Consider the following 24,990-nt stretch of genomic DNA (forward strand, 5'->3'; position numbering starts at 1 on the left):
AATGAAGCAGGTATTCTAGGAGAGGTCTGAATTTAATTCATATTCTTAAATACTATCATTCTACATCAAATATTTTGAATTTACTTTCTGTCTCTCACCTCATCCACTTTCCAATGAGAGAAAAATAGACTTAAAAAAGCATGTCACAGAGAAAGTTGAATAAGTTGTTCTTAAAAGTCACCATCAATGATTACTTTTTAGTGAATGTCTAATACAGCATAGCCGGTTAAACACAAACAAACAGAATGTCTGTTTGTTCCATGTTGTCAAGTTGACACGGTCTAAAGGATGGAGAACCACCATCATTGTAGGGAGAGCATGCTTCAGGGATATACATGTAACTTGTATGTTACATATCTATCTGGGTACATTTTACATTGTTCAACAAATTTCCGAATTAGACCATTTTTTTAAAGGTAAAGAATAGCTTTATAAATATTAGATAATTATTGGTTCTGGGTAAACACTGGATCCAGGAGAAAAATAATACAAATTCAACTCAAATATAGACTCTCTGCACTCCTCCGTACTCCCATATCCTCAGGCCAATCTGGCCAGGACTTTGGATGCCTCTGGGCACAAAGCAGGTTGAACAGCTGTTTGACTCACTGCTTTTGACTCCTTGTCATTTGGCAGATTGGAATCTCTGCTGAGAGCACCATTTGGATTTCTTTTCGCCCAAAACTGATATTTTTGAACATGAAATTGAAATATAGTGAGGCACTGGTATACATTCATAGAATAATAGTGCCAAAAGAGAGTGTGATAGATTTATGTCAAAACTCTAACTTGCCCCCAGAAGTGTTTAAAGAGATAACCCTAGATTGGTGGGGGTGGGCATGATAGTGTATGAATATGGATTTTCTGAAACTGTGAATATAAAAAATGATACCAGCTTTAGGTGTGTGAACTGGTGAGGAGAGAATATCAGACATGAATATAAACAGAGATGTATACAAACAGGTAGGAAAAAAAGAGCTAGGCCGTATATACTGAAGGGAGACTGATTAGGGAAATATAACTAGAGAATCCAAAAAAGTCACTAAGTCTAGGTTTGGGTATTTGAGAGGAGGCTAATACTACTATGACTACGACTACCAACACAAACAACAATCTCAATAGTTGTTGTTATTATTATTATAACAAGAGCAACAAAAATAGCTAATGCTTACAAAGCAATAGTGTATATGTCTGTCAGCACTGTTCTAATGTTTTAAACATAATAATTCCTTTAATCTCCTTGACAATCATAAGAAATAAGAACTATTGTTATTGTTTCCAATTTATGGGAGATGAAACTAAGGCACAGAGAATTTAAGTCACTGATTCAAGATCACACAGCTGGTAGAGGTGAAGTCATGGTTTGACTCTGTGGCTGAAAAGCAATGAATGAATCTAAAATCTTACCCATACAAAAAAAAAGCTACGGAGAAACTGAACGCTTCTGAATTAAGCATATAATAAGCAAAGCCTGAACAAAGGAAAGAAACCCCACTGCAGCACTATGTGGTGACAGCAGAAAAACATACAAAAACTGACAAAATTTCCTTCTCTTTAGGTCCTTCAGGTGAATTATTATTTCTTCCCAAATTTACCTCTTTTGTCCCCATCTTCAGACCAGAGTACACACAGATCTAGGCCCTCTTTTAAGGTCTCAATCCTCCTCCAATTATTAGCAAGCCACAGTGTTAGAAAAGTATCTTTATATTTAAAATTAAAGTCTCTTTATATGTAAAATTAATCACTGACTTTCCAACTTAAGCCCATTCCCTCTTCTCTGATCTTTATTGGAAGTGGGAGATAATATACTAGAGGAAGGCAGTTAAAATTCTAATCACTTTCAGTTTTTCTCTTTTATTTAATAAGTTATTTAAAATGTACTTCTGCTAAATCCTATTTTAAAATCTCCCTGACATTATGACTGATATATTCTAGTTTTTATGATAGCCCTATTTTGCCACCTTAAATGTACTGAGGGTGAGTTTTCTCATCTTACCTCTCCATTTTCTAAGGGGTGTATCTTGGAATAAAATGAAGTGCAGATGACCTCATCGTCTTTGGCGTATGACGGTGGTCCAGTGCGGGGATAAATATTGTAGAGTGTTAGGCACTCTGTGTCCGTCACAGCATGATACTGCCAGGGCTTATAATCCACATCATCAAGTGAGCGTTCCAAAATCCAGTTTCCAGGCCGAGGGGAATTAGCTGCTTTCACAATCACATACGCAATCTGGAACACCTGGGGAAGAGTGACAACAACAACATGTAACTCTGAATTCCAAAGTGTTCTCACTATTACATATCAAATATAAGGCCTACCTAAGGCTACAATAGATTTTATTCAGATATTATTCCATAACCCTATGATATTCTCTAAAAATATTTTTACTGTTACATATTCATACCTTTTGGCTAAGATGAGATGTTCCATTTTGTGGATTTTAGTTCTCTAATAACTCATTAACATCATTTCACGTAATTTTTGAAGTTCTATTATAATCACAATCAGTTAAAACATTTATTACATACCAATTTACTCACCTTACTCTGCTGGAAATTATAATACATGAGTTAGAAATTCCATGTGTGGATAGTGCTTGATAGATTAGAAAACAGTTACTTATGTCACCTAATCCTCAGACAAGTACCATCCGTTACTGTGGTACAGCAAAAACAACATAGTGATTCAGAGGCACAATCTTGTATTCAAATTGTGGTCCCAGCATTTCTGTGACCTCGGGCAGATTATTTTACTTTGTCAACTCCTAGCTCCCTTATCTGCAAATTAGGGTCAATAATAAGTACATTAAGTACACTACTGAGAGGCAATTTAGATTAAATGAGATAATGTATGCAAAAATACCTAGCAAAAGGCTTGGCTATAAATACTCAATAAATGTCATTTCCTTTACATCCCCGAATAGAAAATAACGGGGAGGAAATTCTAGTACATGCAGACAACTGTTTGAAACTGGAACATATTCAATGAAGGGTTTCTGTACCTTCTGTATAAGAGGTAAACATGTGTTAAAGAAAAGGAAAATAAGGGCATCAAGTGACTGTAAATCAACAGAGTGACAATTGAGGGAAATATAGCAATCCTCTATGTTCAAAACTACATAATATTTGAAGAGGTAAAAAATAAATATTCTGGATATTTTGCGATGGTCCATATGTGTCTTTACCAATTCAATCCAAAAGAACAATGCACAAACATTACCGAATGACATTTATTTGCAATGTCCTGGGTAGAAAGGTAGATACAAAGTAGTTTAAGTTATTGTCCCACCATCTATGAATTGATAATATATTGTAATAATGAGATATATAATGAGTACACTAATAATAAAGCAGTGGTATATCTTCTTTTTAGTAAATTCAGTGAGGTACAAGGAGCTTGTCAACCCTAAGCTCTGGGTGACTGGGGTCATTGAAAGGATACAACTGGAGGACAAATCCGCTAAAATGTGATTAAGGGTCTGCTTAGAAGGGAGCTTGAAAGGAATGTTCTGAAAATAAACCTTACTTGCTACATAGTTTTGACATGAGACTTTCAGGAATACATCTACACTGTCTATGGTACACTTTAAGGGACTTAATTTAAAAACATGAAAGGTTGATATATAAGACGTAAGACAGGAGACCTTCAAGATGGCAGAGGAGTAAGACGTGGAGATCACCTTCCCCCCCACAGATACATCAGAAATACATCTACATGTGGAACAACTCCTACAGAACACCTACTGAATGCTGGCAGAAGACCTCAGACTTCCCAAAAGGCAAGAAACTCTCCATGTACCTGGGTAGGGCAAAAGAGAAAAGAAAAAAAAAGAGACAAAAGAATAGAGATGGGACCTGAACCTCGGGGAGGGAGCTGTGAAGGAGGAAAAGTTTCCACACACTAGGAAACCCCTTCACTGGCAGAGACAGTGGGTGGCGGGGCGGGGTGGGTAGCTTTGGAGCCACAATGGAGAGCGCAGCTACAGGGGTGCAGAGGGCAAAGCGGAGAGATTCCCGCACAGAGGATCAGTGGCGACCAGCACTCACCAGCCTGAGAGGCTCGTCTGCTCACCCGCCAGAATGGATGGGGTGTGGGAGCTGAGGCTCGGGCTTCGGAGGTCAGATCCCAGGAGAGGACTGGGGTTGGCTGCGTGAACACAGCCTGAAGGGGGCTAGTGCACCACAGCTAGCTGGGAGAGAGTCCAGGAAAAAGTCTGGAACTGCCTAAGAGACCACTGTTTCGGGGTGCACGAGGAGACTGGATTGAGAGTACCGCCAAAACGAGCTCGAGACGGGCGCAAGCCACGGCTATCAGCACAGACACCAGAGCTGGGAATGAAATGCTAAGGCTGCTGCTGCAGCCACCAAGAAGCCTGTGTGCAAGTACAAGTCACCATCCACAACTCCCCTCCTGGGAGCCTGTGCAGCCCACCCCTGCCAGGGTCCCGGGACAACTTCCCCGGGAGACCACACGGCGCGCCTCATGCTGTTGCAACGTCATGCCGACATCTGCTACCGTAGGCTCGCCCCGCACTCTGCACCCTTCCCTCCCCCGAGCCTGAGTGAGCTAGAGCCCCCGAATCAGCTGCTCTTTTAACCCCCTCCTGTCTGGGCGGAAATAGATGCCCTCAGGTGACCTACATGCAGAGGTGGGGTCAAATCCAAAGCTGAACCCCAGGAGCTGTGCAAACAAAGAAGAGAAAGGGAAATTTCTCCCAGCAGCCTCAGGAGCAGCTGATTAAATCTCCACAATCAACTTGATGTACCCTACAACTGTGGAATACCTGAACAGACAATGAATCATCCCAAAATTGAGGCAGTTGCCTTTGAGAGTAACTGTAGACTTGGGGCTTGCTATATGCGACAGACTGGTTTCTGGTTTTATGTTTATCTTAGTTTAGTATTTAGAATTTATTATCACTGGTAGATTTGTTTATTGATTTGGTTGCTCTCTTCCTTTTGTTTTTTAATGTATAGATATATATATTTATATATATTTTCCTTTTTCTCTTTTTGTGAATGTGTATGTGTATGCTTCTTTGTGTGATTTTGTCTGTATAATTTGCTTTTACCATTTGTCCTAGGGTTCTGCCTGTCCTTTTTTTTTGTTTTGTTTTGTTTTTTTTAGTATAGTTTTTAGTGCTTGTTATCATTGGTGGATTTGCTTTTTGGTTTGGTTGCTCTCTTCTTTCTTTCTTTTAATTAAATTTTAATTTTTTAAATTTTTAATGATTAAAAAAATTCTTTTATTTCTTTTTCTTTTCTTTTCTCCCTTCCTGCCTTCCTTCCTCCTTCCTTCCCTCCATCTCTCTCTCTCTCTCTCTCTCTCTCTTTCTTTCTTTCTTTCTTCTCCCTTTTCTTCTGTGTCATGTGGCTCTCAGGGTCCTGGTGCCCCGGCCAGGTGTCACGCATGTGCCTCTGAGGTGGGACAGCTGAGCTTAGGACATGAGCCCACCTGAGACCTCCCAGCTCCATGTAATATCAAACAGCAAAAGCACCCCCAGAGATCTCCATCTCAATGCTAAGACCCAGCTCTGGGCTTCCCTGGTGGTGCAGTGGTTAAGAATCCGCCTGCCAATGCAGGGGACACGGGTTCGAGATCTGGTCCGGGAAGATCCCCCAAGCTGAGGAGCAACTAAGCCGATGTGCCACAACTAATGAGCCTGTGCTCTAGAGCCCGCAAGCCACAACTACTGAGCCTGCGTGCCAAAACTACTGGAGCCCGTGTGCCTAGAGCCGATGCTCTGCTACAAGAGAAGCCACCACAATGAGAAGATCGCGCACTACAATGAAGAGTAGCCCCCGCTCTCCACAACTAGAGAAAGCCCGAACATAGCAATGAAGACCCAATGTAGCCAAAAATAAATAAAATTAAAAAAAAAGACCCAGTTCCACTCAATGACCCGTAAGTGACAGTGCTGGACACCCTATGCCAAACAACTAGAAAGGCAGGAACACAACCCCACCCATTGGCAGAGAGGCTGCTAAAATCATAATAAGATCACAAACACCCCAAAACACAACACCGGGCGCGGTCCTGCCCACCAGAAAGACAAGACACAGCCTCACCCACAAGAACAAAGGCACTAGTCCCCTCTACTAGGAAGGCTACATACCCACTGAACCAACCTTAGCCACTGGGGGCAGACACCAAAAAGAGTGGGAACTACAGACCTGCATCCTGCAAAAAGGAGACATCAAACATAGTAAGTTAAGCAAAATGAGAAGACAGAGAAACAAACAGAAGAAGGAGCAAGGTAAAAACCCACCAGACCAAACTAATGAAAAGGAAATAGGCAGTCTACCTGAAAAAGAATTCAGAATAATGATAGTAAACATGATCCAAAATATTGGAAATAGAATGGAGAAAATACAAGAAACGTTTAACAAGGATCTAGAAGAACTAAAGAGCAAACAAACAATGATGAACAACATAATAAATGAAATTAAAAATGCTCTAGGAGGAATCAATAGCAGAATAACTGAGGGAGAAGAACAGATAAGTGACCTGGAAGACAAAATAGTGGAACTAACTACTGCAGAGCAGAATAAAGCAAAAAGAATGAAAAGAATTGGGACAGTGGTAGAGACCTCTGGGACAACACTAAACCCACCAACATTCGAATTATAGGGGTCCCAGAAGAAGAAGAGAAAAAGAAAGGGATTGAGAAAATATCTGAAGAGACTGTAGTTGAAAACATCCCTAATATGGAAAAGGAAATAGTCAATCAAGTCCAGGAAGCACAGAGACCCCATACAGGATAAATCCAAGGAGAAACAAGCCAATACACATAGTAATCAACCTATTAAAAACTAAATACAAAGAAAAAATATTAAAAGCAGCAAGGGAAAAGCAACAAATAACATACAATGGAATCCCCATAAGGTTAACAGCTGATCATTCAACAGAAACTCTGCAAGCCAGAAGGGAGTGGCAGGACATATTTAAAGCAATGAAAGGGAAAAGCCTACACCCAAGATTACTCTACCCAGCAAGGATCTCATTCAGATTCGACAGAGAAATTAAAACCTTTACAGACAAGAAAAACCTAAGAGAATTCAGTACCACCAAACCAGCATTATAACCAATGCTAAAGGAACGACTCTAGGCAGGAAAGCACAAGAAAAGAAAAAGACCTACAAAAACAAACTTAAAACAATAGAATTCAACACTCAAATCAATAGAATTAGAAATAAAAAAGAAGTAACAACTGACACTGCAGAAATACAAAGGATCATGAGAAATTACTACAAGCAACTATATGCCAATAAAATGGACAACCTGGAACAAATGGACAAATTCTTAGAAAAGAACAACCTTCCAAAACTGAACCAGGAAGAAATAGAAAATATCAACAGACCAATCACAAACACTGAAATTGACACTGTGATTAAAAATCTTCCCAGAAACAAAAGCCCAGGACCAGATGGCTTCACAGGTGAATTCTATCAAACATTTAGAGAAGAGCTAACACCCACCTATCTGAAACACTTCCAAAATATAGCAGAGGAAGAAACACTCCCAAACTCATTCTATGAGGCCACCATCTCCCTGATACCAAAACCAGGCAAAGATGTCACAAAGAAAGAAAACTACACCCCAATATCACTGATGATCATAGATGCAAAAATCCTCAACAAAATACTAGCAAACAGAATCCAACAGCACAATAAAAGAATCAAACCCCACGATCAAGTAGGGTTTATCCCAGGAATGCAAGGATTCTTCAATATACGCAAATCAATCAATGTGATATATCATATTAATAAATTGAAGGAGAAAAACCATATGATCATCTCAATAGATGCAGAAAAAGCTTTTGACGAAATTCAACACCCATTTATGATAAAAAAAAAAAAAAACCTGCAGAAAGTAGGCATCGAGGGAACTTACCTCAAAAAAATAAAGGCCACATATGACAAACCCACAGCCAACGTCGTTCTCAATGGTGAAAAACTGAAACCATTTCCTCAAAGATAGGCACAAAACAAGGTTGTCCACTTTCACCACTGTTATTCAACATAGTTTTGGAAATTTTAGCCACAGCACTCAGAGAAGAAAATGAAATAAAAGGAATCCAAATCAGAAAAGAAGAATTAAAGCTGTCACTGTTTGCAGATGACATGATACTACACATAGAGAATCCTAAAGATGCTACAAGAAAACTACTTGAGCTAATCAGTGAATTTGGTAAAGTAGCAGGATACAAAATTAATGCACAGAAATCTCTTGTATTCCTATTCACTAATGACAAAAAATCTGAAAGAGAAGTTAAGGAAACACTCCATTTTACCATTGAAACACAAAGAATAAAATACGTAGGAATAAACCTACCTAAGGAGATAAAAGACCTGTATGCACAAAACTATAAGGCACTGATGAAAGTAATTAAAGATGATAGAAAGAGATGGAGAGATATACCATGTTCTTTGATTGGAAGAATCAACACTGTGAAAATGACTATACTACCCAAAGCAATCTACAGATTCAATGCAATCCTTATCAAACTACCAATGGCATTTTTCACAGAACCAGAACAAAAAATTTCACAATTTGTATGGAAACACAAAAGCCCCTAATAGCCAAAGAAATCTTCAGAGAAGAAATAGAGCTGGAGGAATCAGGTTCCCAGACTTCAGACTATACTACAAAGCTACAGTAATCAAGTCAGTATGGTACTGGCACAAAAACAGAAATATAGATAAATGGAACAGGATAGAAATCTCAGAGATAAACCCACACACATATGGTCACCTTACTTTTGATGAAGGAGGCAAGAAGATACAATGGAGAAAAGACAGCCTCTTCAATAAGTGGTGCTGGGAAAACTGGACAGCTACATGTAGAAGAATGAAATTAGAACACTTCCTAACACCATACACAAAAGCAAACTGAAAATGGATTAAAGATCTAAATGTAAGGCCAGATACTATAAAAGTATTAGAGGAAAACATAGGCAGAACATTCTATGACATAAATCACAGCAAGATCTTTTTTGACCCACCTCCTAGAGAAACGGAAATAAACAAAAATAAACAAATGGGACCTAATGAAATTTAAAAGCTTCTGCACAGCAAAGGACACCATAAACAAGACAAAAAGACAACCCTCAGAATGGGAGAAAATATTTGCAAATGAAGCAACTGACAAAGGATTAATCTCAAAAATTTATAAGCAGCTCATGCAGCTCAATATCAAAAAAACAAACAACCCAATCCAAAAATGGGCAGAAGACCTAAATAGACATTTCTCCAAAAAAGATATACAGACTGCCAACAAACACATGAAAGAATGCTCAACATCACTAATCATTAGAGAAATGCAAATCAAAACTACAAGGAGGTATCACCTCACACCAGTCATCATGGCCATCATCAAAAAATCTACAAACAATAAAGGCTGGAAAGGGTGTGGAGAAAAGGGAACCCTCTTGCACTGTTGGTGGGAATGTAAATTGATACAGCCACTATGGAGAACAGTATGGAGGTTCCTTAAAAAACTAAAAATAGAACTACCATATGACCCAGTAATCCCAGTACTGGGCATATATCCTGAGAAAACCATAATTCAAAAAGAGTCATGTACCACAATGTTCATTGCAGCTCTATTTACAATAGCCAGGACATGGAAGCAACCTAAGTGTCCATCGACAGATGAATGGATAAAGAAGATGTGGCACATATATACAGTGGAATATTACTCAGCCACAAAAAGAAACGAAATTGAGTTATTTGTAGTGAGGTGGATGGACCTGGAGACTGTCATACAGAGTGAAGTAAGTCAGAAAGAGAAAAATAAATACCATACGGAATCTAAAAAAAAAAAAAATAGTTATGAAGAACCTAGTGGCAGAACAGAAATAAAACTGCAGACGTAGAGAATGGACTTGAGAACACAGGGAGGGGGAAGGGTAAGCTGGAATGAAGTGAGAGAGTGGCATGAACATATATATACTACCAAATGTAAAATAGATAGCTAGTGGGAAGTAGCCACCTAGCACATGGAGATCAGGTCACTGCTTGTGACCACCTAGAGGGGTGAGATAGGGGGAGTGGGAGGGAGATACAAGAGGGAGGAGATATGGGGATATATGTATATGTATAGCTGATCACTTTGTTATAAAGCAGAAACTAACACACCATTGTAAGGCAATTATATTCCAATAAAGATGTTTAAAAAAAAACATAAGACAGGTGGCTCTCATGCTGGTCTTTTGAGATCTTTAGTAGGATGTGAGCATTTCTGTCTGTGTGCACTAAGGGGAGAATCACGAGCCATCATATGACTGAAAGTACGGATGGTATTTGCATCTTAGGCACAGTTGTGGAAATACTGGTAATTAAAATACTGAAATACTTCTGTAGTTGGTAAATCACTGATGCCCAAGCCTTCCAAATGCCTTCTCTCTCCTGAGATCATCTGGTTAACCTTGGGATAGCAAGGAATAGCCAAGACATCGTCTCTGATTAGTCTGGGCTTTGACCAATTCTAGTTTATTGACTAACACTCCAGGTGGGAAATATTATGAATTTATATTTACAAAGGTATATAGATAAGTGTAATTGCAGATATACACACATATATGCCTATGTGTCTATAATTTTTTGTTTGTTTGTTTGTTTGTTTTTTTGTGGTACGCGGGCCTCTCACTGCCGTGGCCTCTCCCGTTGCGGAGCACAGGCTCCGGACGGTCAGGCTCAGCGGCCCTGAGCTCAGGGGCCCTAGCCCCTCCGCGGTATGCGGGATCCTCCCGCACCGGGGCACGAACCCGTGTCCCCTGCATTGGCAGGCGGACGCTCAACCACTGCGCCACGCGGGAAGCCCGTATGTGTCTATAATTATTGGAATACACTTAGACATTTTGGGGAAGGGTAGATATGGACATCTTAAAGCTGTGACCAATGGAGTTTGGCAATCAAGAGTCAAAGAGATAAGAAGAACTTTTAAATTTCATCTAATAACCTGCTATATTAATTGCATTAATATAAATGTCTTGGTTTTTAATAGAATTATTTTTAAAATAAAGAAGTATTTTTAAAAGTATTGAAGAAAGGACAAGAGTAGGAGTAAAATGGAATATACTCTAGCAATCATAATCTAAAGTATTTGCTACTTCTGCATTTTTTAGGTGTTATTCATAAGGAATTATTTCTCTTAGACACTCTGTATTCAATAACTCATACACATGGAACCTCTTTAAAAAGGAATTCACTGAAGGTCAAACCTATTGATTAATCTGATAGAACAGAGAGATATTTCATCCTATTAAAAATCTGAAATACCCTGTTCCTAATTTCTGGTAATCCTAAATTATTCGTGACAAAGTCTATAAAATGATAAAGAATATGAATAAATAAATTGTGAGCTCCTAAAGGGCAGAGATGCTACAATCCTTATTATACCTTATTATAATTCTTTTGAAATAGTGTGCATTCAATATTTATTAGTTTTAACTGAATAACCAAAATCATTGCAACATGCTTCCATGTTACTTCTACTAGCTTAACACTTTCTTTTCTGTTTGTTACAGCCTGAATTTCAGTCAACCAGCATATTTTGTCACTTGTAGGAACTAAGGCATACATTGCTTGTAATGTTCGTCCTATTACATCTCTATGAGTTGAACAAATTTCTTAAACTCTTTTACCCTCTGTTTCCCAGTGTTTCTTTTCCAAAGTCAAAACCATGGAAAGATAACGAATATCAAATACTGCATGGTCTTTGGAAAAAACAATCTATATAAATATTGTAAATTAGCAAATTTCTATCCAGAAAAAAGAATGCACAGATATTCTCTTAGTGGAAAACCAAAAGAGAAATATCAAAGCATAATTAGAGATCACAAGTACAAATAAGAAAAATAAAGATACACTGATGTATGGGTAAAGTACTTTGTTTAGAAACAACTCAGCAAGCAAATATAGGAAAAGGCCAAATTGTCTTGGAGCTACAACATGGATTTATGACTTAGGAGCTTCTGTGCTGGCTCTGGAATAATAGATGAAATCCATGAAAAGAAGTTATACTAGAAACCACACAGACTCCTTCTATAATTCAACATAACAGCCTACATTAAGTGACATGGAAAAGCAGTCATTGCCTTCGAGAATATGTCACCCCATTTCAAAATAATATCCTTCTTTTATTTATCTTCTATGGATTCTTTCACATTTCACGCAAAATTAATTAAATTAGTTAGCATGTAGTATTTTGAATAAACTTTTAAAAATGTGGTAGACAGCATTATTGGAAAACACAATGAATAGAAGTATTCTTTGAAGGCGTCAGGCAAAGGCTGTGAAAATTCTAAGAGTGATTTTCTAAGTATGCCAAAATTTTAATGACTTGAATAGAATAATTCTCTAATGTACTCATGCTACTTTTATTAACTCTGTCCTGTGTTTTCAGTATAAAGGCTCTTCAAAATCAGTAGTTATAAAACCTTATTTCCAGATGGAAAAAAACTCAATCTGTATGGGGTGCAACAAGGAAAGCAAACACCTCATTATAAGTACAAAAATGTTATGATGGCTAGGCTTTTATAAACCGTAGACACCAATACACAATACCCACATTTTTGGAGGGCACATTTTACAAACTTGGTAACTAAAAAAAAATCCCAAATATTTTTTGAAATAATACCAAATGTTTGACATTTTACTGTAACAAAGAGAACTTTCTATTTCATACTCCATTTGTGCATCACCTAATAAAATATCATGTAATTATAATCATATGTCACTGATGTAGCATTAAATTAGATGTTCCTAGAGTATTAAGAACCCGATCTCATTTAGGGTGGAAATGAAGAATACAGTCTTTCTGAAGAATCCTTGTCCCAAAGTAACAAGTAACATGCAACGACCATCATACGCACTGATGCTTTCTCATCTTTTTCACATTATAGGAGGAGACCTCACAGCCGGAAGTGAACAGCCTAGGAACTTTGGCCACTGTCCTAGGACAGGATATACATTAGCTCACCTGTAACCCATGTGGGTAAGTCTGACCTCCAGAACCAATTTCTAGCACATGCATTGCTGAGTCTGAATTTTTGAAAAATATTCTCTGCTATGACTTTCAGGAACCTACTTTATCCCAGTTCTTTTGTCCTCAGAAGGATCATGGATCTAGGAAAATGCTACCAAAGAGTATTGTGTTTTGGAGATTTTAGTGAGACTTTTGAGTGTCACTGGCACACAGTTAAGAGAGCCAGGCCAAAGTAGGACTCCTTAATGATGTAACAAGGACAGAGGACCTCCGTTTCCTATAGGCTGATCCCCCATGAAAGCCATAAAACTATTAATAAAGGCCACTCTCTGTGGAAGATGGTACTTCAACTTTCTCATAGAGAAAGTTTGTCAAGAGAAAAACACATGGCCATCTAACTTCTGCCCGCTGATAAGTTCTGCCTCCCTCCCCCCGTTGCTATCTGTCTGTGAACTTCCTATAGCAAACAGTTGTCCACATAACAAAATTGCTTAGTTGTGAAAGAGGCTTTGCAATATTCTACTACCTGCTCTTGCCAATGTTATGGATTTAAACATTTCCACAAGCTGTGATGTCATCTCTAATATGTTTTGAACACTCCTGTGTATTCTTAGTTCTAGTATATGTTTGTCAAATACTCTTATTTATTCATATAGGTATGTTGGCTTTCAGAAAGCAATGAGAGTTATACAATATCAGAACCTGAAAGGATCCTTGGAATCATGAGTTTCAAGCTTAGTACCCACTAGAATAATCGGGGAAGCCTTACAGAAATGTGTGCATGTCTCGGTGTTTTGAGTTGATAGATGGGGTTCATGTGTTACCTAATCTTTCACCTGAGACCTAAAAAGAGGATAAATAAATAAATAGGAAACCAATAACAACAAAGATAAGAGCATGAGGAGGGTTCAGTATTTTTCTGGAAGGTCAATGAGAGTCAGCTGAGGAGGGAGAGCAGAGATCATGGCCTAAAGTACTCAGTACTTGCCCTGGGTCAAGTCCAGCAGAAACTCACAAAGGCAGGTCTGACCAGAAGCAGGGATGAGAAGCGGGGCTGAATGTAGGAAATTCATCGAAATTCTGAGTTTAATAGAGGCTTCACTCAAAGATGCGCCCACCCAAACACATGTAACCAAATTCTTACTCCCCAGCAAAAATTTCTGAGCAATCACAGAAAACAAGTGGCTCATTATAATCTTAAAACTTATTATACAGATTTTGAAAATATTATTACTGGACTTATTGGATCAAGTTCCAACAACAGAAGCTTTTAAATGCTTTAAACTTAAAAAAAATTAACCTACAAATAACTCTAATCATTACTTTTTGAGTCAGTTTTATGTCCCTTGTAAATTTACACTTACTTCAATAAACCTAGAATAATGTGGTGGCGGGTCCAGAAGGATAGCTCCTTGCCTGCCTGTGCTTTCAGACAAATTCATTTACAATGATTTCAAAGATGGAAATGATTTGAGATTGTCACTCAGTTATAATGTTCAGCCCATTTATTCTCCTCCCCCCAAGTGTATACTACAACTGCTGAGCGTGAATTTAGTGAGTTGCAGGTAAGCAAATGTGCCATTTCACCTCAGGGTAAGTGGCTCCCGAGTCGCCAGAGGAACAGAAACACTCTGCCCTCAATTAAAACAGATTTTTTATACTCACATTAAACTCATGTAAAGTTTATACATTTGAAAATGAATTAATCTACCACTCCAGAATTTCTAAGAAATAATAATCTACCTGGATGACTAATAATCCTTTGAAGATAAAATATTCAATTATTTGTTGAAAGTTTTTTTTAAGGGTTTTTATCAATGTCTAACTACTCATGGGAAAGTATTTGAAGGACTGTTCCACCTCACTAGGCAAGGAAGAAAATCTCAACTTCTAGTTCTGAAAAGTAACAAGAGTTACTTTTTCTGCTCTCTCTAAGTTAATACACAAATCTAAAGCAATTTAATTTCTTATTAAAATGTTAGGTTTATTTTCCCCCTAAAGCTGGACAAGTTGATTATAAAGTTGATTTGAAAAAATTAATGAGAAAGAATAGCCAAGAGAACCTGAAATGAAAGAACAACAGATGCAGAGATGTATTATTAAATGAAAAATAATCAACGTAGAGAATATTCAGCTATACTGGATGCTGCTGTTTACTAAGAGGGCCTTTTTTGAAATGATGGATCTGTGGTGGGACTAATGGTCATCATGGCCACTAACGTCCCCAAAAGAGAGAACACAGCACCATCTATAAACACAGCACCATCTACGATTAATCGTGCCAGAAAAGTGAACCCAAATCAGAGTGGATCTCTACATTTTTAACTATCAGTTTACAGGAAATGAGGTATCCAAGGAGCATGAAAACAGCACCACAGGAATACAATTAGCAAAATCCAGAATGTGAGAACCTTTACTAGACAAACCATATCGCTTCTTCCAAAAATAAATTGCAAGAAAATAAAAAATAATGAGGTTATAGATTAAGAAAGCTTAAGAGATATCAAATAAATGCAGTATGTAACTTCAGCTGTTCAAAAAATTCAATCAGCTGTTTAAAAAATTTGGAGGTAAATGTGATGAATTCTGATACTGACTGAATATTTGCTAGTATTAAAGAAGTAGTAGTAATAGTATTAATTTTTAGGTGTGACAATGCTTTTGTTTACAAAAGAGCTGTATCCTTCAGAGATACATACTGAATTACAGAGGAAGTAATATGCATGGAATTTGCCTCCAAATAATCTGGTGGGTGGGGTGGGGTATGATAAATGTAGAATTGAAACAAGAAGGGACACAAGTTAATTCTTACAGGCGGGTGTTGGTTACATGTGGGTCTAGGGTATTCTTCTCCATACTTCTGTGTATGTTGGGAAATTTTCATAATGAGAATTTTTAGAAAGATTACTAATATATCTCATTTTGATAAACAAATGATTCTCTTTTACATAATGATTTTTTTTTTTCTCTTTTTTTGCAGTACGCGGGCCTCTCACCGCTGTGGCCTCTCCCGTTGCAGAGCACAGGCTCCGGACGCGCAGGTAGAGTGGCCATGGCTCACGGGACCAGCCGCTCCGCGGCATGTGGGATCCTCCCGGACCAGGGCACGAACCCGTGTCCCCTGCATCTGCAGGTGGACTCTCAACCACTGCACCACCAGGGAAGCCCTACATAATGATTTTAACACTATTGGTAATTCAGTGCTTGCTCTTAAAAAGCAAATATTTAATGCATTTTCTTTATTATCTTGATACACGGTTAACTCTGCTTCATGCTGCGAAGACACTGCATTCTGAGCTCAAGAAATATATCTTAATTCTTTCAAATTAATTATCAACTCTAAAGGGCATTGCTTGTCCAAAATTTTAGTCCCATCTTAAGAAAACTAGGAACACGAATAAATGGAATCCAAAATGCAATGAGTAAGGTCCTCCCTCAGCTTATTAATGCATTTAGTATTCTATGCTTCATTAAATTGCTATCATTTTTAAAAATGTTAGCTGCAGGTAAAATTCAGACAAGCATTTTCCTTTTCTTTAGCACTGCCCTTGACATCTGTTCTCTCCTCACATATTTCTCTCTTATCTGAAACAATCTGTTTTCAAAACATTGACCTGCCTCCTGTGAATGAGCCATTGGCACAGCATGGCTTTCACACCAGCTACTGGTAAAAGAGCAGGTAGGCTGAGTCCCCCACAGAACATGACAGTCCTTTCAATGAAGCCATCACAGAGGACAATATTGGTGTGAATCACAGACAATCAGAAATGTGACGGTTTAAAGCTTGCGTTCTAAAAATTATCCACCCTGGAGAAATACCCAGGATTGCCTTTGTTTGTGTGCTTCTATAGTGATCAGGGTAAGAAGAACCTATACCTTCTCAAATTTATGACATTGCAGACATGAATGAATCACTCTAGTTCAAAACATTTGGGGAATAATAGCAAAGATTTGTAGTGATGAGAAGAGTTAGAAATAGAATGTTAACAGTGGAGAATAACAAATCAAAGACAGATGAAACTTTCTGATCTTGGTTCATGAATTCTTTCAACAGATCAGAGCCACTTAACACTTATTCAATTTTAGCCATTACAAATGAAATAGCATCAGCTATTTTCATGCTTATATATTGCCCCACTTCCTTGTCCTTCTCTAGAGACTTTAAGAGTAGCTTGTAAAAAAAAAAAAAAAAAAGAGTAGTTTGTACTCTCTTTTGTTTATTCCTTAATACCTCCTCTCTACTTAACCCTCTGCAGTCCATGCAACACTCACCACCCTACCTGAATCACTTTCAGAAGAGTTACAGCAACCCATTTGGAAAATTCATGGGTTTTTCCTCCATCCTCATCTTCTTTGAGATCTCCGCAGCTTTTGACTATACTGTTCCCCCCGCCCCCATCTGAAACTCTCTTTATCTTTGGAAAAATGATATTTATTTATAATTTAGGGATTTTTTTAAAAAAAGAGAAACATGTTTTCCTAATATGGCTTTTTACCTAAAATGGAAGGTAAACAATAGGAGAGAAGGGAGTGAAGACAAAAGGAATATTCAGAAGAGAGCACTGTGTGGGGTACGCCTGCTGTGGGTCTTTTTAATTCGAATTTCTTTAACAAAGGTGTGTCCCAATGTTCTATGTCCTAATAATCTTTTTTTGGGGAAAGCAGCATTTTATTTAGTGCTTAGTTTTTGCCAGGCACTTCAGCATGAGAAGTTTGTTTCTGTTAACAAGAACCCTATGAGATAGGTAGGTAGGAACTGATTAGAAATTGAAATGAAAGAGTTACCCTAATTTGTGTGGTAGAAAGAATAATAGCTCCTCAAAAATGTCTATATCTTAATCCTTGGAACCTTTGAATACATTCTCTTATATGTCAAAAGGGATTTTGCAGATATGATTTAGTTAAAGACCTTGAGATGGAATGATAATTCTGGATTGTATGAATGGGTCCAATATAATCACACAGATCCTTAAAAATAGAAGAGGGAAGCAAAAGAGGAGGCCAGAGAGATGGAACATAAGAAAGCTTCAACCCATTTCTGGCTTTGAAGATGGAAGAAAAGGCCACAAGCCAAGGAACACAGGTAATCTCCAGAAGTTGGAAAAATCAAGGAAATGAATTCCCCTCAAGAAACTTCAGAAGGGAATGCAACCTTGCCCACACCTGGATTTAGGCCACTGAGGCTCATGTCAGACTTCTAACCTATTAAAATGTAAGATAATAAATTTGTGTTGCTTTAAGCCACTAAATCTGTGGTAATCTGTTACGATAGCAATGGAAAACTAGTACACTAGGTAACTTGTTCCGCTTCACATGACTAGTAAATTATGGAGCAAGTCTATAGATCCAGTTTTGTTTAATTTTGCTCCCTGCATAATACCTTCCACGTCTATGACTATTTCAACTAACTCCTTTATACAGATATGTCCCATATCTCAATTTCTAACCTAACCACATTCTCACGTCCCATTTTATATTTCAAACTAACAACTGAACATCTCTAAGAAAATTTAATTTTGCTTTGTAAAAAATTAATTTTGCCCTCGTTTTACCACCAAAACTGATATAAGTTACTAGCAGTAGAAACTGTAGAATACTCTATAGATGTTTTTTAATGTCTTACACATAATTATCAATTATTTTTTAAAATTCAATGGAACAGGTGATCAAAAATGGAATGCCACCTCTGAAACAATTTAAGGAACCTCAGAAGTAATTTCTATAAGCACCTAAAGTGTGAACCTACCTAGCCACCATTCAACATTAATAAATACAGGTGACACATCCCTCATCATTTCTAATTTCCTTGGGAATTTCTACCAAGGTAACAATCTTAAATACGTCTAAGTCACATATTCTTCCTCTGAAATGAAAATCTGCAAAAAAGAGAATTCTGACAAGGTTTGTCAAGCTGGCCTTTACCCCAAATTTTAAAGAGGTGACTTCACTTGCCAGTGAAGTGTGAAGAGTGTAAGTGAAATGAAAAATGAGAAAACTGCAGCGCCTGATATCATTCTGGCTAAGATTTTAAAATAAGGATAGGAGATGGCACTCATATAACTGTATAGACATTTTCTAAAGACTGAGTGCCAACAGTTATGACAAATATGCCTGAAAGGTGACCATTTCAAGAGGACATAGGATAAAGTTCTTACAAAACCACCCTACAAGTTCTTTGTTCTTTGTATCCTGCCTAGATTTCTCCTGGTTTTTTTATGAGTTCAAAACATACCAAATCATCATAGAACTTTGGTGATGTCAAGTCAAAAATGATTTATGAAGTGCTGAGCTGGATTTCTGAAGCTCCAAAAGGATCCATGGCACACAGATAACACTTAGGGAATTTTACTGTCTCCTTTATGCTGCCTTCACAAAATTGTGTTTTACTCTGTCAGCAAGTTTGACTGCTCGTGGATTTTCCAAACCTTTCCATGCAGGACTAATTAATTGGTTGTACCAAAGCAAAAGTTTTTTTTAAAACCCTCACCCTTAGAGGAAAATCAAGGCTAATCAAATTAGGACTCAGCACAGGAAAGCGGGAGAAAAGCTTAAAAATTGACTTAGAAAACAATTTTCTGACACTGAAATTCATCCAGTTAAGCAGGTTATGAACGTCATGAAAAGTCATGGTTATAGTTGTCCTGAAAAAGAGCAAATAAATGTTTTTGGACATTTTCTGTAGTACTACATGTCCTGCTGTGAACATTCTATCAGCCCTGAACATAATTAATTTATGTAAAAGCCTTCACTAGAAAAACCCTACACACATTTCCATTTAAATTATTACAAAATGTCATTGTACTCTGATTCTAAAATTGCTATCCAATAGAACATTTGACCACAATGTCTAGAAACAAATTGTAAAGAACAATATATCTTTGGGAAACATAAGTAGTATTTCATCAATATGGAATCAAGCTCTAACTCATTTATGATACCCAAGGCATAAAACAGAATCCATAGGGCTTCTTGAACAGTTTAATTGACTACTATTACTCAACATCAAATAATAAAGCTGCAAAATCATCAAGAGTAAAATCCGACACTATACACTGAATCTGTCTAAACAGCAGAGAATGGATAACAGCAGAACATCCACACAACTCTACCATAAGCATATATGGAGGGATAGTTGTGAATAGAAACACTATAAACAACACTTTAATGAAGTGCTTCATTACTAAGCCAAGATTCTGTTAAACCTAAACATACGGTGGATTGTTGCAAAATAACTGCAGCTATTAGTAAAGTGCTATGAAAGGTGTGAAGGATGAAAGCTTAACTTTTTCTTATTCCAGGCTTCATGTCTGCAGTGGGCATAAATATGGTATTACAAATAGTGACCATGAAAAGCAAGTAGTAAATAAAGTCACTTACTGAAAGCAGACTTTACCACATTTTGCGTGAGGGAGACCTTTTTTCCATTGCTTGCCTGTTCAGTAAAATACATTACCAAGTATCATCACAGACAGAAGTGAAGAATAGCCGTATGACTATTAACGTTTTTTAGTCTAGTCCTTTTTGTGTCTATGTCACTTTAAAATTATAGTACAAACCAAAAGAAGGTCATGATTTGAATTGTAGATGTTCTTGACATGAACAACATTTTAGACATATATCAAGTGCTTAAAGAACACAACATACTGGAATAACTTCAGATTCATTTTTCCAGACTAAACATAAATGAAATTATTTAAATATGAACAGAATAAATTTAAATGTCTATATTCTCGGTAATCTATTTAGGGAGGTTTAAAAGAATATATTCAAATGGGAATTGGAACAACTCCTTGATTAAGAAGGATGGGAAAGACAGTTATACCTGCAGTCAAGTTCGCTTGAGCTAGTGTTACTCTTACCCTTTTGTTCCAAGATTCCTATTATGGATTCTAAAATTCTGTACTTCCGTACATATTTTAAAGGCTCACATAGTAATATATTAATTAGTTCATTTATTCTCCAAATATTGTTGAACAACAGATTATTTATTGTGCCAGTCCTTAACCTAAGTGTTGAAATATAGCAGTGAGGATAATAAAATTGCTCTTTCATGGAGATTATATTCTAGAAAAACAGACAATACACCAGTAGTCTGCTGGAGCCAGCTTGCACTGACTTTCAAAAGCCAGTTTTGGCAAGGATATGGAGAAAAGAGAATACTTGTACTCTGTTGGTGGAAATGTAAATTGGCACAGCCATTAAGAAAAACAACATGGATGTTCCTCAAAAAATTAAAAATAGATCTAGCAATTCCACTTCTGGGTGTACACCCAAAGGAACTGAAAATAGGATATCGAAGAGATATATACTCTCCCATGTTTATTGCAGAATTATTCACAATAGTCAAGACACAGAAACAACCTAAGTGCCCATATATATATACATACATACAATGGAATATTATTTCACCATGAGAAAGAAGGACGTCCTGCCATTTGCAACAACATGGATGACCTTGAGCACATATATTATGCTAAGTTAGAAAAGTCATACGGAGAAAGACAAGTACGATATGATATCACTTATATGTAGAATCTAAAAAAGCCAAACTGGTTACAACAGAGTAAAATGGTGGTTACTAGGGGATGGGGAGGAAGGGAATAGGACAGATGTGGTTTCAGGGTACAAAATTGCAACGAGTGGCAAATACCACCTAGAGATCTAATGCACAGTATAGTGAACGCAGACAATATAGTATTATAATCATAAAACTTGCAAAGAGACTAGAACTAATTATTACAACCATTAAAAATAAATGATAGCTATTAATATGATAGAGGTATTAATTATTGCTATAATGGCAATAATATTACATTATATAAATGTATCAAATTAACATGTACATATCAAATTTATACAATGTTGTATATCAAATATATTTCAATTTTTTAAAAAGCCAATTGTGTTTATCTCTTCCCAATTCCTTGTTCAGTGACATCATGTTGGTAGCTTGAAATCAGTCCTGATATGAATATTTACACCACGGAAATTGGCTAACACTATAAATCAGGACTTTTCTTTCACCCCCAGAGAATCAACTGTTAAACATCTGTCAGGACTCCACTGCAACAGACAAGACAAATGAATAAATAATGCAATTTTAGGTAGGGGTTTCTATAATAGATGGTAATCAGGGAAGAATTTTTATTTGAGCAGAGACTTCAGTGACATGACAGAGGAAGCCACGTCAAGATCTGGGGAAAGAACATTTAAGTCAAAGGAAATAGCAAATGTAAAGCGCCTGTTGTAGGAATGAACTTGGTTCATCTCAAGAAGGCCAATGTGGCTAGAATAAAACAGCAGCTAGAGACTGCTGTCAGCTATGATTTTGGAGAAGCACACAAGGGCCTGGTCTTGCAGGTTCTACAGGATGTGGCAAGAAGTGTGGATTTTGGCTTCTGTATGTTAGGAAATCATTGTAGAATTTTGAGCAATGAGGTGATAGATCCAACATATATTTTTTAAAGAGTACTGTGGCTGCTGTTTGGTGAGTAGGTTATGAATAGGGGATGGGAAATCGGAGAGACTAGACAGGGAGCTATGCTAGTAATCTAGATGAGAGATGGTGGCTTAGATTAGGGTTGTAATGGAGCAGATAAGAAGTTGCCAAATTCAGGATACATTTTGTAGGTCGAGTTTTCAGAACTTGGATAAGGGGTATGAAGGGAAAAGAATAATCAAATATAATTCCCAAGGTTTTTGTTTGTGTTTATCTATTTGCCTGGAAAACTGAATTAAGAGTAGTACTATTACTGAGAAGGTACATATTTGGATAAAGTAAATCATCAAGACCTCTCTTTTGAACTATAAAATATGTGATGCTTCATTAGACATTCAAGTGGAGTTGCTGGTTGAGAGACAGAGGCAGGGTAGTGTTAAATGGGCTATTGCCACTTGGGAAAGTTTCATAACCTTTCAGTGCCTCATTTTTTTCCATCTGGACAATGGGAATAATAGTACATTTCCATCATAAAGTTGTGAGGATTATAAAACATAATGCACATAAAGTGCTACAGCACTGTCCAGCCCATATTATACACTCATTAAATATTAGTTAGCAATGCTTTCATCCATTTCCTAGCTGATACATAGGCTCTAAATTGTTATACTTTTTAGATAACCTTGAAAGGCAAAGAAACTTGCATATAGAGTTGGCAAAAAAAATCTAGATCTATTTTAAAACTTTTAACTGAGACAGAGACACAGAGCCAAAGAGAAATTAGATTAGTCAATAAATATCTTCGAAGTGGAAGCCAAGTCTACCTTAGCCTTTACTCCTATCTATCCTTGTAATTCACATGCCAATAGGCATTTGGGTTTTGGTTGTTTCTGTTTTGTTTTGTCTTGCTTTGGTTTTACTATTGTAATGAACAGAAAGTGAAGAAAAGGGGTTGTAAATAATGCAATGGCAAAATACATTTTTAAATTTATTTTATTATTGAGATTTATTACTTGTTTTGAAAGGTCATATTATTTGCTCCAATGATATTGCAGGTAGCATAAAGTTTATGGTTTTCCTAAGATCTGGCTAGGTGTTCTGTCTCTCTTACATCACCCTTGCATTCCAGGGAGTCCACAACTTCTAGGAGGTCTGGAAGCAGGAACATAGTCTATGAGACCATATATTTGCAATTTAATTTTTAAATAGCTAAATTTCAAAGACTACGTAATTATATGAGGAAGATGTTCATAATATAATATCCATTTGACAAAACACAGTTGAAAAGAAGATAAAACTTTATGTACAGTATGCTACCAATTTAAAATTCATATGTATTTGTGTGTGCACATATGCATTGGTGTGTGTGTGTAGAAGTAAAAGAAAATAAAACCAAATGTTATTGCTATTAACTAACTTTTTATAATTCAATAAAGCAGAATATATATCAAAAAGTTAGTTCATGAGAAAAAAAATCTGTAAATATAGCTATGCTTCCTATGAAACCTAGGTAAAAAAAATCCCAAGATGTATAAGGGAGAAACAATCAATAGGAAAGTACCCATGGAAAAAGAAAATGTTTCAAGAATAAAAGTTTAAAGTACTAATTTTAAACCATACCGGATTGGGAGATTGGGACTGACATATACACACTACTGTATATAAAATATATAACTAAAAAGAACCTACTGTATAGCACAGGGAATTCTACTCAATACTCTGTAATGGCCTATCTGGAAAAGAATCTAAAAAAGAGTAGATATATGTCTATGTATAACTGATTCACTTTGCTGTACACCTAAAACTAACACAACATTGTAAATCAACTATACTCCAATAAAAATAAAAAATATATATACTGGAAATAGTAAAATGAAATGATTTTAAAGATATAAAGGAAAAGATGTTTGATGAAGTGTACTTTTATATGAGCATGTAGTTCGCAAATTAATTAGGAATTCAAAGTTTTAATGAAAATCAAAAGAATTAAAGATAGTCAATACAGTCAGTATTCAGATAGGGAATAAAAATTATTCCTAGGAAACTGACAATATAGCCTAAATTAGAAAGGACTGTATATGAGTCCTATTTTTTACAATTTACAGTATCATCTACTTTAAGTTTGTTCCCAAAACAGAACCCCCACATTACATAATCAATAGATACAAGTGTTTCTTGTTGAAACTGAACTCTTTTGGAAACTTGAAAGTAGGCATCTACTAGAGAAGTCACATTATATCCTAACTTTATTGGGTGTTTAAAAGACTTAGATTACTGAAAAAATGTGTTAAGACTAAGAGACTGGATTAGCAATTTATGTTATTCTGGAGCAAGGAATAATTTATATAATCATATTATAAAGGAGTGATATAATATAATTAGAAAGTAATGTCATAGCAACACAAAGAAGAAAGTTCAGAGACAAGAAGATTCAGCAAAGCTATCCATTCATTCAACAGCTATTTATTGGGCACCTACTATGTCAGTCACCAGAATCCACTGATGCTAGAAAAGTAATGAAAATCTGTAAAGGAATTACCAAGAACTCTTACATATTTCT

The 24,990-nt window shown here is 36.7% G+C and overlaps 1 protein-coding gene across 1 annotated transcript in view; it reads right to left on the reverse strand.

Moving 5' to 3' along the window:
* The window catches only part of LAMA2 (laminin subunit alpha 2), a 450,165-nt gene that overhangs the window by 394,261 nt on the left and 30,914 nt on the right, over nt 1–24,990 (reverse strand). The window contains exon 4 of the mRNA XM_065888629.1: nt 1,997–2,239. Coding sequence (XP_065744701.1) covers nt 1,997–2,239 — 243 coding nt within the window. The remainder of the gene's footprint in view (nt 1–1,996; nt 2,240–24,990) is intronic.

The sequence above is a fragment of the Phocoena phocoena genome, chromosome 12, assembly GCF_963924675.1.
Source record: "Phocoena phocoena chromosome 12, mPhoPho1.1, whole genome shotgun sequence".
Taxonomy (NCBI): Eukaryota; Metazoa; Chordata; class Mammalia; order Artiodactyla; family Phocoenidae; genus Phocoena; species Phocoena phocoena.